This window comes from Neospora caninum, chromosome X (assembly GCF_000208865.1).
Source record: "Neospora caninum Liverpool complete genome, chromosome X".
NCBI lineage: Eukaryota > Apicomplexa > Conoidasida > Eucoccidiorida > Sarcocystidae > Neospora > Neospora caninum.
This window is the reverse complement of record NC_018396.1, coordinates 50,851-65,957: the sequence shown is the minus strand read 5'-3', so window position 1 is coordinate 65,957 and position 15,107 is coordinate 50,851. Positions and strand designations below refer to the sequence as shown.

Below are 15,107 nucleotides of genomic sequence, written 5' to 3'. Positions count from 1 at the left end.
TTGGACTTTCTGAGTGCTAAATGTGAACTGAAATTCATGCGTTCTCTTCCAAGACGAGCAATGTTTCAAGGGCTTTATCTCTCTCGTGAAGAGTCAAGCAATCTGCCCTCTCCACGTAAATGCGCGTTAGCATTCCAAAGCTGCCGACCGCTCCCCCCTCCGCAGTCTCCTTGCCATGCTGTGTCATTCGTCGTCTTCCTTGCCGTAGCCCGGCCTTCAATGTGCTTCGATCTGCATTATGCCTCAGCCTTCCCCTTCTTTATGCACTCTTTCACTGTGGAAGTTCTTATTCGAGGGTAAGGACGAAGAAAGCAACGGAAACATCTGCCGTCTAAAGAGTGATTCCAAATAGGTTGTGGTGTAAGCACTGAGAAAAAGCAGCTACGGCGGTATCTTCAGTAGTTGCCAAGCAAGTAGCGGTGGAGTCATGCCCTGCGAAACATTATCCAGGAAAAGCTACCGTTCTAGCGCGTGCAGTCTGTGTCCGGAGGCTACGGCGTTTCCACATCCCAATCTCCAGCGGTGGCTTTTGCCGCAGTACAAAGGCCTGCGTTAAGAGTACTACGAACACGCATCGCTCGACTTTCCTTTTCTTCACCTCTTTTCTGCCTCATCACTACCTAAAGTACGCTCATCTATCCATTGCCCTCACTCCCGAAGGTGCGCGGCGACACGCCTCCTCAGCGAATGACGCACGCCACAAACGTGATCGCTTCCCGCGAGCACACCGATCTCAGGACGCGTCGTGAACCAAAGAATGCCGGAAGTTGCAAATGAATAGGTACGTCACTGAGCTCCCCCTCTTGCTAAATGAATTCCCCCTGCGGAGCAGAACTTCTTGGTTCTGTGTATTATGTTTATCAGCTGAGAACCATCCGGCCCATGGTGCCTCGTCGATCGCGCCAACCGCGTGTAGACACAGAACAAGAGGTTACTCCGGAGAGCCCCCAGGATCTCCAGGCTAGAGCCATCCACACGAGACCTCGAGAGCTTGCATCTCCAACGGTAGAAAATGCCAGGAAAGAGGTTAAGATGCCGAAAGCTCTCGTTTACTTCCGCTCGTGGGGCGGCTCGCCTGTGGCCTTCGGCAGGGTACGCCGTCCGCACCGTCCGCACGGGTGCGTGCATCCTCGAAGAGCAGAGAAGCCATAAAGCCGAGGTGAAGCGATGCTATCTTCTCGGATGACTGTGTTTGAAATGCTCCTTTTCCTCTGACAAACATAGAGTTTACTTCCCGCCCACGGGCGCCGTACCAGGGGGGCACTTGCGAGACGAAAGTCTCGTTTTGAGTGCGGGTGGCGCGCGCGGCGCTGTGCATCTGCTGTACGTACAGACGGGTGCCGCTCCAGTGTCCGCTGCCCGATGCCACGCTGCCCAAAAATCCACTGGTCCAGAAAGGAGAATTTTATTTCGGTAATCATCGACGGTCTCGCTGAGGCGGAAAGCATTGAAAGAAAGGTTGGACCCGTCTGCGCTAAGGCGTGGCAGAGGGTGCGGTGCCTGCGGAGTGAACATCGGTTTCTAGGACGCTGGTAGGTAGTCCATGTGCGACGAGCGGTGTCTTCGTATGCGTCGGCGTGCGTTCAACTGCACGGGAGAGGCACCCATGATTCTGGTTCCTTTCGTCCGGTTCGCCTTCCTCGAGATTCGGCTCCCCGTCTCCATGTCCTGGGCGTTCGCTGGCTTCTCGATGCGCGCCACAGAGTGTTTTTGAGGCCCAGAGGAAAAAAGGGTAAATGTTCGCCAGTCTGTGAGACGGAAGGCTGAATGAGGAGAGAGTTCCGAATTTCAACCGGTCTGTTGCAGAGCCCCCGGAACGCAGCGCGTACGCGACACGAGAACCGAAAGCGCTTACACGGTCCTTCGCGGAGAAAAAGCGGCCCCGAGTGGACTGCTCCGGGATCTTTTCTTCAGCTCTCTTTTTCCCCAGTTTTTAAGCACGAATAGTCCAGTCGCTTTTGCCTTCTGGAGCCGTCGCCTTGAATAATATCCAAACGATTGTTTCCTTCCCGACGGCGCGCATCTGGAACTCCTCTCGGTTCGTCGATGTTTGCTTTTCCCTGCTTTCCCCCCTTACCACTTCCCGCAGTCTTCGTCCACCAGGTGACCTTTCCCGTCGTTCGTTCCGCTTTTTTTTTACCGGCCATTCCGTTTTTTCTTTGTTTTTCGTGCGTGAAAAAGGATCCTTTTCTCTCTTGGTTCGCTTGTCCGGACGCTGTCCACTTCTCCCGTCTCCGAAGTTCGAAGCGAACGCGTTTTTTCCCCATGCCGGAAGCTTTCGCGCTTCTCTACTTTCCTGCGGGATTTTCCCGGCCCGGCTGTGGAAAAAGGAGTTCCTCGTGTAGGCGCTCTAAGGCAACCGGCGAGACAGTCGAGGCTCCGACGAGCAGAAGCAAAACCAGAGCGAGCAAGACTTTTTAGAGAGGCCTACACTCTTGGTCTGCGTATCCGCGTCTTTGTTTTCGGCTCGTCCATTCCTCGTGCAATTTCTGACCGGCTGGTCGTCCGGCTGTTCCAACGATCCCCGGCCCGCCGCTTCTCGAGCGTACCCTCGTCGTGCCTATGCATCCAGATATCTCGGCACGATTTTTTTTTCTCCGATCGCGCATGATCTCCGGCTCAAGTGCTGCGCACGCTTCATGCAGCTTTAGTCCGTCGTCCTAGCACCCTAACGCATCTCAACGCCAGTACCAGGAAGGACGCGAGGAGGGGCAAAGGAAGTTGATGGCAAAGGAAGTTGATGACAAAGGCGTCCCCGTTGTTGCTCTGTAATTCTCCTGCGGGGGGTGAAGTGGGGACGATCGATTTCCCTCTGTGTTCTGTCGGGCGTCTTTTTTGCTGTCCCGGCCAAACAACCGATTGTGTTTTCTCCTAGAGACGAAGGAGGTGAAAGCAGGCAAAGGGTAGTGAGAGTGCGTGAGCGCGGTCCTGCCCCCTTTCGAAAGGTTCCTTTCCTGTGACAACAAAGATACCGACTGCTTCCGCTTTCCAAAGAACACTATGTCGATTCCGCCACTCTCTCTGGCGGCGATCCTTCTTCGGTCGCCCCTCTGCTGTCCCTCTTTCTCCCGTTCGGTCGTCTCCTGTCTGGAGAGAAAGGGCATATACGCGTTCTCTGGAAAAAGCTGTTGTGCCTTCGCAAAGGCATAAGCGCACGTGGATTGCTGACCCGACGAGAAGAACGCACCAACGGGCGAGAGCCGGGGGTTTCTTTCTTTTCCCGAGGCACGTGGTTCTCCAGGCTCCCCTTTTGTCCGTTGCCTCCTGGGCGCTTCTGCCCAAACTGGCAGCTTGCAGCCTCTGCAAATTGTGGGATCGGAAGGCACCCTGTGCATCGAGCAGTAACATGGCCTTCCCTGTATAATAGGCGCATGCGGCTGACCTTTCCACGAGTGAAACAAAGCGGGAAGCGAAAGTGTCGCAGAGAGAGGAGTCGAGGGCAACTCTCGTCGTGTCGATGTCTTTGAGAATTAGGGAAACCGGCTCTGTCCACTGGAGACGATGAAGGGGGCCTGAGGATGGCACGATGTGGTGAGTGGTGTAAGGGAACCTCTGTGCATGTACGTTTTGCCTTGGACGGGTAAACTGTCTCGCGCTAGGTCTCGTCTTCCCGGGCTTTCGGCCAAACTCTGCGCGGGAGTGCAGCTGTCTCGTCTGCTTCCAAATTCGCGGGTGTAGTCTCCTGTGCAGAGGACTTGCATTTCTTATATCTGCTGCCGCGCATCCCTCCTTTCCTCTGGTGTTCTCCGTTGTTCCCCTTGAGAAGGCCTGTCTCCCTTTCTTCTTGCGGTATCCCTTTTCCTTCGCCTGAGCGGGTTTCTTTCATCCCCGGCTCCATTCTCGTAGCCTTTTCTTTTCTGCCACCGCTCCTCTACGTGTGTTTCCCCGTTTCTTCGGCCCACATTGTCTCCGCGTCTTGTCCACTTCCTCCTCTGGGTCTCGTCTCACCGTCTTCTTTCACTGGTCTGTGGATACCTTCGTCTTTGGCCTTCCTTCGTGTTCCTTGCTTGTTTCCCGGTGTATCCGCCATGGGGAGTGCCCAGTCGAATCGTATGGGAGCGGGCGGAGGGCCAGGGGGACCTGGCGCAGGTCCAGCGAACAGTTTAGCTTTTTCAACGCAGCTTTCCAAGGAATGCCTGAAGCAGTATTTAAAGAAATTTGACAGCGACGAAGTGGAGGTTTTGAAGAAAGTCTACAAAGCGCTCTCGGCGAGAAGTCCGGGACCAGGAATCGACAAGGAGACTTTTCTCCAGTATTTCCCTCTCCCAGGGTTGTGGGGCGAAAGGCTCTTCCAAAAATTCGACTTCAAAGGTACGCTTCTAAAACGCACCATCGAATGCTATACCGGTTTATATCCTCACATCTACCTTCTTATACATGTATCTACATATGTAGATTTACGTATATGGATGTATTTGTGTCTGTTTCTTGTAGGTCTTGGTGCATTTTTGTGGACTCATTAGTCAATATGTAGGAAAGGGCCCGGGCGGTTTGCCAGGAAACCCGACAGCAGCGATAAGGCTGGGCAACTCGAGAGGGACGAGTCGACATAGTGGCGGCCGAGGTGTAGATGGAAATAGTCCAGCTTTTCCCTTGTGAGCGCACCCCGCATTCACCGGGGTGTTCCGTGTCCTCTGGACCTTTCGATCTTTTTTTTTTTCTTGTGTGAGGATGGCCTTCGTTGGCCGTCTTCTTGCTCGTGACCGTGCGCTCGAGTCTCACGCATGTCTCGTCTTTTCAGGGTCTGGGAGTGTGGACTACGAGGAGTTCTTGATCGGCATCGCCGTGTGCTGTCGAGGCACTAAGAGCGACCGGATGTATGTGCTCTTCCAAGTCTTTGACCTGAATTCGGACGGTTACATCCAGAAGAGTGAACTGGTGGCGATGCTCTCCAACCTTCCGAATCTGGACCGGTACATGAGCATCCGGAAGGCCCAGCAGGCCCACAGCGAAGGCAGCAACAGCGGAGAAGGCGTCTCGGGCAGAGACAAAGAAGAGGAACAGAACCTGTTTTCCCCTCAGCTCTCAGGGGCGGCACAAAACGGCGGGTCTGGCGCGGCCGAGACGCTTCCGCGCGCAGGGTTGCCTGCCGCTGGCGTGGGTTCTTCTCTCGCGAATGTGGACGACGAAGAAGACGAAGAAGAGACAGGGTCTTGTGGATCGAACTCGATGCTTCCCGCCTCGCAGCCGGGCGCGTATCCAGAAGCTGCGCTCGTCTGCGTCTCCGACTTTGTCCCTTCGCAGCACTGCATGGCCCCTGGGTCGGGCCTCTCTGTGGACTCCACGAGCACGAACGGCGAGAGACCGAGAGAGCGCTTGAAGCCGTACGAGCCTCACCCGCTCCTCGCGCGGCTCGAGCAGGAGGCTTCGAGCAGCGAGGACGGCGACGGCCGAAGTTTCGACGAAGAGAGCAGTGGAGCGTCTTCCTACAGTTCGCTCTCGGACGTTTTCCAGTGTTTCTCGCCTCTTGACCACGCGTCGAGGAACCCTTCGCCGCCTCGCCGTGTCTCCAGCAACGCGGCGAGCTGTGCCTCTGCCGCGCAGCCCGGAGGCCCGACCGCGGTCGCGCCGGGGTCTGGAGCCCCAGCCCGGGAGCCCGCGGCTCAGGGCAGCACAGTCGGCAGCCCCACCGAGGGGGAGGCGCACCTGCCGGGCGCCAGCAATCTGCGCCCCGGCCTCTCGAGTCCCCCCTCGACAGACTCGCTCGTTTCTGCGTCTTCACCGGCCGAAGGCTCGCCCGTGGTGGTCCTCCCGCCGGTCGACCGCCCAGCGGCAGCGGGTCCTGTATCGGAGTTTCCTCTGCTGCAGCAGGCGTCGCCCCACGTGCGGCCGACGGCTTGGGACGAAGACAGTTCCGCGGGCTCAGCGAGCGGCGATGCTGGCGCCAAGCAGACGGGGACTGGAGACGCCGCAGACAAGAGCGCGGTGGCGACAGCCCAGTGTCCGCGGACTCCCGGCGGCGCAGCCGAAAAAACTCCCAAGGCAGGGTCCATTTCTCAGGCCAAGGGCGGGATAACCAAGACCGCAAGTCGCTTCACCAGCGCGATAAAGAGAACCTTCTCGACGCAGTCGTCTGTCCCAGGCGGCGCGTCGGAGTCGCCTCCGGCTGGGGGGTCCAGTGGAGGCGTCGGGGCGGGCAGTCGGCCGATCTCGGTTCTCCCTTCTCGACAGTCTTCTGAGGCGTCTGTGGTGTGCTCCCAAGGCGGGATAAGTCCGCTGGGCAGCACGCACGCAGCGCTGCCCCAGCCGGGGGTGGCCGGGACTCCGGCCTCGGCGGCCTCGGTCCCCGCTCCCTCTCCGCCGCAAGTGCCCCCCGTGGTCGTTCGCGTGGCGTCTCCGAAGGCCGAGGACCAGGAGGAGGGGCGACGAACGGACAGGACAGAAGGATGTGGCGGCGACGGCACGGGGGACGCGGCGCAGAAAGCCTTTACGGCAGGCGCAGTCAGACGGTCCGGTTCCCTCGAAGAGGCCGCAGGACAGGGCGCCGGCGGGATGCTCGAAGTGCCGCCGGCCGCGCAGCTCGCGAAGGCTCCCACGAAGAGTGCGATGCTCCTCCAGGCGGAAAAAGACAAGACTCGGCAAGAGCAGGCGAAAAAGAATCCGTCGCCTGTGGCCCAGAGCCTCATCAAAGAGGAGAAGGAGGAAAACGAGCAGAAAGACGTCTTGGACGTCGAAGGGATCGTGGACAAAATCATTGAAGAGTGCGAGGTACGGAGAAGCGCAGGGGAAGAAAGTCAGGTCGAAACACAGAAGAAGGGGAGGAAACGAGAGGTGAGAGAAAGGCAGAACCGGGAGAGGGAAGACACGGCAGCACAAACAGAAAGGTGGCTGGGAAGCTTCACGTCCGAAGACGGTTGTGACGCATGGTGAAAAAGGTCAAGTGCAGAGAGGTACGGCCAGCGAAGAGAGGAAATGCTTTCCGTGCGTTTGCGTTTGTCCTGTGGCGATGGAGTCACTGAGGGCGAATGTGAGGCGGCGGGAACGACTCTTCCCTCGTCTTTCGCACCTGAGAGACCCTGTCGCAGCAGGCCCAAGGTGTGGTGCTCTTTTGCTTTCTTCCGTTTCCCTTCAGTTCTTCGAGCACGGGAAACTGAGCTTTCCAGAGTTCAAAACGTGGCTAGAGAGGAACGAGGGCATTCTGTCCATGTTCACGGAGTGCCTGCATGAGGAGGTCTGGGGCCTGCAAGGCAACGCGCTGTACCGCAGCACAGGTGTCCCGAACCGCCCCAGGTCGGTCAGATTTCCACTCTCCTGTCAAAGAGGAGACGCGCCGTCGTGTTAGTCTCCCCCTTCCCCACCCTGTCTCTTTTTAAGACTTACGCTGTCATCTAAACCCTGGGCGGATTTCTCCGTATGTTTCTCCCGGGGGAGGGGCGGGGTTGTTCTTGCTCAGCCGACTTGGTGTGTGTGGATGGTTCAAGTGCGAATATCGAAACAAAGAGAGTCACAGTGTCGTTTCTGACACGTGAGAGAATAGGAAACAAAGTTTCTCTTTTCGAGGTTGAGGGAAGATTGCAGAAACAGGTGCACTTGCCGGGGTGCTGTCGTCCTGTTTCCCCTTGTGTCGCCAAGGGGACGACGGGGGGATCCTTTTCGTCATATACCCATTGCTCGTTCCTTCTCTTCTCCTGGAAACTCGAATTCCGTGGTCTGTGGGTGTTCTGCATTTTTCCGGTTCGGGAAGCCGGTGTTTTGTTTGACGAGTTCCGTCCAATTAGGAGTTTCCATGTCCACTGAAAACCGTTTCCTCTCACTGTCTGCGCAGCCGATTGACCGCTGCAGGGCTCCAAGGCATGTTCAAGGACTCTTTGGGGTCGGGCCGCGAAGGAGGCACAGGCAAGGGTTTCCGCCGCAGCAAGTTGTTGTCTTCGCGAACTTCTTCGTTTTCTTCTCGGGGCATTGGCAAAGCTGGTTCTCCCTCCTCGTCCCGCGTTGGCGGCTTCGGCTATTCGGCAAGTAGCGATTTGATTGTGAACATGCAGCACTTTCAAAAGGTGAAGCATCTCTTCACCAATCCTGCCCACTCGTCTCCGCGGCGACCCGCTGTTGACCTCGACCCCGCGCCACCCGCGGCGCAATCACGTCCCGCGTCTTCTCCGCAGGCTCAAGCGAATGTGGCCGCCGGCAGTCCTGGAACGGCAACTGCGGCCGGAGCCTCGCTCGCTGCGGGCGGGCCGGCCGCTCGCGCCTCTGGGGGTTCTGGAGCCCAACCCACTGGGCCAGGCTCAGAAGGCACGCCGCCGTCGGGGGCCCCTTCAGGCGTCCCCCCGCCTGCGTCTACTCCGACGGCAGCCCCAGCTCTCGGAGTTGGAGGCGTGGCGCCCGCAGGCGCCACGCCTCGTGTCCCCTCACTGGAGCCGGCAGCCTCCCAGGGTTCCCGTCAGCACCCACCGAGTGTCGGCACGGGGACATCTGCCAGTGTGACGAGTCTGGGTGCGGGCCCAGTGGCAGACAGCACTGTCTCCGTTCCGCCGTCTCCCTCGGTGACGGCTGTGGCGACTGCAGCCGCAGCCCAAGTGACGGCCCTACCGGCTTCAAGCGGGGGCGTGGAGCCCAACCAGCAGCAGGTCCAAGTCTCAGTCTCCGTTGTCATTGCGGGTGGGGCTGGGTGTGAAGCGCAACCAGGGCAGACCTCATTCGCGATTGGGTCTTCAGCAGCCGCCCCTCCAGGCGTTCTGGGGGTCACTGAGGCTGCGGCGGTGGCGTCGGTCGCTGAGGCTCCGAGCGGAGTCCCGACCGCGGTCGGAGGCCCTATCTCGGAAGCCCAAGGCGGGTCCGCAGCAGGGGCGACGGCGCCTTCCATAACGCTTCAAATCACGACGGCGCTCGATCCAGCCACCGCCGGAGCGGCCGCAGGCGCGGTCGCGGCGGCCGCAACGGCCGCAGCTGCGGCGATTGTGGAGGAGACACGGTCGGGAGGCGTGGCTGATTTGCCCGTGACGCACATGGCGACGGCGACGGCCGTTCAGGGGCCCCCAGACAGTGGGGCGTCCGCCGGTGGGGGTGCACTGGGTGACGAAAAGGCTGCATTGTCGGTGATAGGCGAGGAAGGCGAGCGGGAGGCGTCGGGGACGCGGGAATCTCGCGTCGACGACGTCTACGAGAGAATTGCGGGGTATCGGCACTGGGAGCAGTCCCGCATGTCGCCGCAGCTAGCAGTCGATATCGTCAGCAAGGAGTTGGTTGATTTCATTCGTTCGTCCCATCAGTCCCTTCATACCGTGGAGCTGCCTCGCGACTTGCGGGTTCCCTCGGGCCAGCCCGGCTCGTTGGGGGCCGGAAGTGCCCAGGCTCTGTCCTCGCCCTCCGAAGCTGCCTCGCGCGCGGGAGCCGCTGCAGGCGGCGCGCGGGAAGGCCTTCGGCAGTCGGATTTGTCGGCGCTTCCACGCGCGCACGACGACTCGCTCGCGTGTTCCGGCCAGTCCCCCAAAGACCTATACAGCTGTCCGAACTGCTGCAACCCGCTGCTCCTGTGTCCCTACTGCCACAGCCGGTATCCGCAGCTCACGCTGTTTGAGGGTCGCGTGGTCATGGAGTGTCGGCAGTGCGGCGGACTGGGCGGGTCCGGCGCGCTGGCGGAACCTCCCGCGGGAGCGCAGCCGGGGTGTGCGAATCCCGGCGAGAGAAGTGGAGCCGCCGGGTCGCCAGCGGCCTCGAGCTGCAGCGGTCCAGGCGCGGCCGGGAGGCCCGCGCCAGGGCCTGAGGAAGACCGCGTCGAAGCCGGGATTTGCGTGGGCGGAAGTCGCCGGGTTTTCACCCGCTGCTGGCACTGTGGCTGGGAACTCAGCAAGTGCGCGGAAATGCTAAAAGGCAATAGTGAGGCGGCGATCGACGGCGTCCTCTACAAAAAGGGAAAACACCTTCATCAGTGGCAGGCGAGGTACTACGTCCTCGTAGACAACATGCTCTACTACTATCGGCGAAAGGTGAGAAAACACACGGTAACGAAGAACAGAGTTCTGCCGTGAACACTCGTCAACGAAGCGCAGGGGCCATCAGAAAGGGGCAGGCGAGAGACTCTCGTTACCGCTGCATATGTGCACGTGTCTATATATATATATATACATCTATATATATCTATATATATATATATGTGGACTGAGCAAGGTATTGGCCTGGACGCGTGAGTAAACGAAGCACGAAGGTCGAGTGCACGGTTTTGGAACGCAGAGGAGACTGTGTGTGCGCACTGAAATGTGTGGTGTGGACATGGGGGCGGATTCTCAGGGCGACGCCAAGCCACGCGGCTTCATGTTCCTCGAGGGCTGCTACGTGGAGCTTCTCTCCGACCAGTTGGGGGGTCGCCAGTACGGCTTCGCCATTGTGCACCCCAAGGGCGAAACTGTGAGCAAGCGACTGCTCTTCGCCAACTCTGCAAAGGTGAGCACGAGGGAAAACAAGTGACCGGAGCGAACTGGAAGAGCCTGTGCGGAGACTGCTCTCCATCTGCGAGGAGCACGAGCCTACCTATATCTATCTATCTATATGGGATATATATATAGATATATATACATATTATGTGTAGAGATGTCAGTGCATGTGCGTTCTTACCTGTGTCAGAGTGGGTGTTTCGTCCCTTTCCTACGTGGTTTCTCTGGAAAGGCGAGGGGAGGCGTGAGAGGGGGCTCAAGTGACGAGGCTGCGGTGGACGGCTTTGTCACGTTCCCGCGTCACTGGCCGCTGCGTTGTTACCACTCTTTATGTGTGCAGTGAGCGCCCGGTGTGTGTGTTGTCCTTTTCTAGGAACAGCGCGAATGGGTTGACGCCCTCCGCGTGGCCACGAAGCAGCAAGCGCTCGAGCAGCTGTATCAAGTGGGGGAGCAGCTGGGGCACGGGAAGTTCTCGATTGTGTACAAAGGAATCCACCGAGAGACGAACGAGCTGTACGCGATCAAAGTGATTGACAAGGGGAAAATCAACGGCCACGAGCGAGAGTTGTTGCGAAGCGAGATGGCGATTCTCCGCCTTCTCAATCACCCAAATGTCATCTACATGAAGGTACGGCGTCTTGGCCCGGTCGCGTCGTTGGAAGCCCGAACAGAGGCACCACAACAAGAGGCATGCAGTGACAGATCCACCGCGAGATACCTGCGTGTGGCTTTACGTGTCCGGAGGGTGGGTATTAGGAGGACCACTGAGTGTTTTCGCTTGCTCCTTCCTGGCGATTCTCCGAGAGAGGCGCGCGTGCCTCTCGCGGTGGCGAGGGGTGTCGGTGGAGCGGCACACCCATTCATGGGCCGCGTTTTGCCAAGCGAAGCGACATGAAACAGTCCGCGTTGTTCACTTTTTCCAGGAATTGCTAGACACGAAAGAGACGCTGTACATCGTCATGGAGCTTGTAAGAGGCGGCGAACTCTTCGACCTCATCCAACAGAATCACCGACTTCCCGAACTCCACGTCAACCGGTAGGTTTTCTTTTTGCGGGTCCCTTTTCGCGACGCGCAGCAAACACTGACGTCGTCCCGGGTTCCGGTGATCTCCATATTGGCGCGAAAATGGCTGAGAACTTCTTGGTTTTTGTTGAGACTGTCTCTGTAGTGTGAGCATGTGTCTTTCGACCCTGCGCACGGGGTCTCCGTCAGTTCGCGTTCTGGCTGTCCGTTTTCGTGTTCCCTTAGAATCATCAGCCAGCTCCTTAGCACGGTGTACTACCTGCACAAGTGCGGCATCGTGCACCGGGATTTGAAGCCGGAAAACATTCTCCTGACGGACCGGACGCCGAATGCAACCATCAAGCTCACCGACTTTGGTCTCTCGACTCTTTGTGCTCCGAATGAGGTCCTTCATCAGCCGTGCGGCACTCTCGCGTAAGTTGAAGAGTCCGTTTCCGTGGTCCAGATACACGCCGGTGTCTTGTATATAGACACGAAAGCAGTGCCAGGCCCCAGGTGGTTCGGATCATCAGGAGCCTGTTTTTCCATATTTTTTCATGTGCAGGTATGCGTACGCATTCATCCTTGTTTAAATATGCGACGAGAATCGGTATACCCGTGTGTATGCACACCGCAGAGCGCGCATGCGAGTTCGTACTGGAGACGCGTATACGTGTAGATGTTTACAGGTTTTTGTCGGCGGGTTTTCTCTGGGTCGTGGCCCTTCTCTTAGTTTTGCTCGACTCCTGTGGTGTTGCCTTGCAGATATGTAGCACCTGAGGTGCTGACCATGGAAGGCTACAACCACCAAGTTGACGTCTGGTCCATAGGCGTGATCATGTATCTTCTTCTCCGAGGCCGTCTCCCTTTCCCAATCAACCAGGCATTTGGGCACCCGAGCTTCTACGAAGTACGAAACGGAGAAGGAAAGAGAGGTTGTTTCAAGTCTAAACTTGCTCGACGGGTCTTCACCTTTCACTGTTCCTTGACTCCTCCCCTCGAAGGCAACAAAGCGGGGAACTCGGCGGTGGAGAGAAAAAACCCAAGCTTCGAGTGCCGTCTTCTCTCGAGTCCACGTTCACTATCTGGATCGCTTTTCCAGTTTTTCCATAACGTGTGTTTTCCATCCCGCTCTTCTCGAACCCACAGTCGCGGTCATTTGCCTTCCAACGTGATGTTTCTTTTCAGAGCACCCCGGTCTCTTTCGACGGGCCGGTGTGGCGAGAAATTAGCAGTAGCGCGAAGGACCTCATCGTACGCATGCTGCAGCCGAACCCCCGACGCCGAATCACTGTCGCCGAGGCTCTCCAGCACATCTGGATCAAAAATCCGGCTGCGGTGGTGAACAATGGATCCAAGAATATTGAAGTCTACATCAGCCAGTGTAAGAAAAAATCGATGAATGTCGTTCTCGTGTGTGTGTGTGTGTGTCCCGGTCGCTTTGATGGTCTCTGCCGCTAAACCTACGCGCCTGTCCCTCCTGGCCCCTCTAGACGGGGAAGCGTTTAAACGTACCCGGTTGTGTCGCTTCTTCCTGGAGGGTATTGGTGTTGTGGCGGGTTTCTTTGTGGACTCGTGAAGGCTTGGGATCTTCGGTCACGGACTGCCCATCTGTCTCTGCTTTCGTTTGATGCTTCTTCTTCTCGTCTCCTTCTCTTTTCCACCGCCTTTGCTGGGGTGCATGAGTAGCTCTTTTTCGGGAATCGGCCGGGTTCGAACTTGACCCCTCACTTCCCCCTGCCCCCCCCCCCCTTCTCTCTCTTGTGTCTCAGTGGATGAAGTTCGACACTCAGGGCGCTACGGCGAAGACAGAACGATGGCGCGTTGCTCAGAAGTGCCGACGTTTACGATCCCGAAAAGCGCTCCGAAGTCTCTCCACAATCACGTGGCGTCTGTCTCTGCGGCTCCTCCCTCCGCGACGCTGCGACCGCCGGTTTCTCAACCCCCTTCGTCAGCGGTACCGGCGTCTCCCTCACAATCTCTTGCGGGGACCCAGCCAGCTCGGGCGCTTCCCGCGTCTCCTCCCGCCTCTTCTCTTCCTACGCCTATTGGACGCGTTGCGGAATCCACCCCACTGTCGACTGTCTCCGCGGCGGCGCCTGGAGGGGCCCTCTGCGGATCCGGCAGCGGAAGCGTCGCAGTTGCAGGAGCCCAAGCCGCGACCGCGGCTTCCGCCGCCCCATCGGCAAGTTGGGAAGCAGGAGATGCGGGGACGGCTGAAGCTGCGGCCACCGTGTCGCCTCCGTCTCCGGTTGGCCTTGCGGGGAAGTTTGCAGAGTCGGGGGGCTTTCCAAGCGGAGAGAACGTAAGCGACTCGGCGCCAGCGACCGGGAGGGGCGAGGTGGATCCTCAGATGAGAGGGCAACCAAGCCAAGGGCCAGTTCCTGGTGGCGTCGCGGCGGCTTCTGGGAGTCTCTCAACTCCCGCCCTACAAGAACAAGGAGGAAGCGAGGGACGAAGAGCGATAAGCGGAACGCCCCCTGCCGTGTCGGGAGCAGGCAGTCCTGGAATTTCGTCGGGGAGTTCACAATCTCCTACATCTGGAAGCAAGGCTGTCTCTCTGTCTTCTGTCGCCAGTCCTGCAAGTGTGCCGCCCGCCCCGGCTGTGGGGTGCCCCGGTTTATCTCGGGGGTCGTCAGGAACCCAAGGCACAGGCCCAGGAGGCGCAGAGGCTGAAACGGAGAGGAATGGAGAGGATTCCACGCCAGCGGAAATGACGTCCGGATCGTCTCCTGGGAGCCCCGAAGCGTCGCCCCCTTCTCGGCCTGGGGGCCCATCAGCTAGCGGGGAGGAAGAGAAATGAACACGTTTGACTTCTTGCCTCGAGAGAGCGCGAGGCGGGGATGACGAGGGGGACGAGGGAACTGTTTATGTGTACAGGTCGCGGTCGAGGTGCTGTGTCCTTTGATGGATGGAGAGAGGGGCGTGTCCTTTCTACTCAACGTGGGGCGACAAACGGCAGGGCGGGACGCGCCCGAAGGACTTGCAAGAGGGCCAGAAGAGGTCGTGAAAGTTCCTTTCAGAGACAACAACGCGGTGAAATGCTTTGAGCTCACGCATAGGTTGCTGGCAGGAAAAACGGAGAGGCTAGAGTTGGGGGAATGCCGAGAAGAGTGTCGAAGGCAGTAGGTTCCCGTCGAAACTACGGGGAGGTGAGAAGATGGCTGATGAGGGGGCGCGAAGCGCTTCCCGGCAAGTCCGGAAGTTTTGGAGGGGAAAGCAGTGAAAGAAACCTGAGACAGGAATGCTGGCAAAGGGCCAGCATAGAGTTGCCTGGGCACGACAGGAACCAACCAAGGCGAGAAGCAACTAGGGAAGTGAGGGGTGACCGTGTTGCTTGTTGAGAGCTGGACGAGAGGAAAGCGAATAGAATCCGGATGCATACAGAATCCTTGCACAGGCAAAAGTGGAGAAGGAAGAGAGTGACGCCACCTGAGAAGAAAATCACTGGTTTTCGGTTTAGAACCCGAGCACCATGTTCTCGTCGGTGGTACGGGAGCGGCGAGCCGGGGTGACAACCACACTATTTTAACTGGCGTGTTATTTGGTGTCGTAGATCATCGACGCCATTGGAGAGCGGGATGATGCTACCTTCGGGTATCTTGATGAGGAAAAACTCGGAGAAGGACTGGAAGAAACAGGAGTGTTGGAACGGGGACACTAACAAAACGTTTATTGCCAGGGCTAGGCCGAACAGTTCGTGGGAATGAGAGTTCTATCGAAGAATGCAAGAC

At 58.2% G+C, this 15,107-nt stretch overlaps 1 protein-coding gene across 1 annotated transcript; it reads left to right on the top strand.

Annotated features, from left to right (window-relative positions):
- Positions 1-4,052: 4,052 nt before the first annotated feature.
- NCLIV_044860 (hypothetical protein) lies at positions 4,053-14,176 on the top strand (the record flags this gene model as incomplete). Its single annotated transcript, XM_003884034.1, has 11 exons — positions 4,053-4,311; positions 4,742-6,708; positions 7,073-7,230; positions 7,766-9,926; positions 10,228-10,380; positions 10,744-10,998; positions 11,294-11,406; positions 11,620-11,808; positions 12,139-12,283; positions 12,562-12,757; positions 13,146-14,176. 11 exons carry the CDS (start codon positions 4,053-4,055, stop codon positions 14,174-14,176), a joined length of 6,627 nt encoding a protein of 2,208 aa, XP_003884083.1.
- Positions 14,177-15,107: the final 931 nt, after the last annotated feature.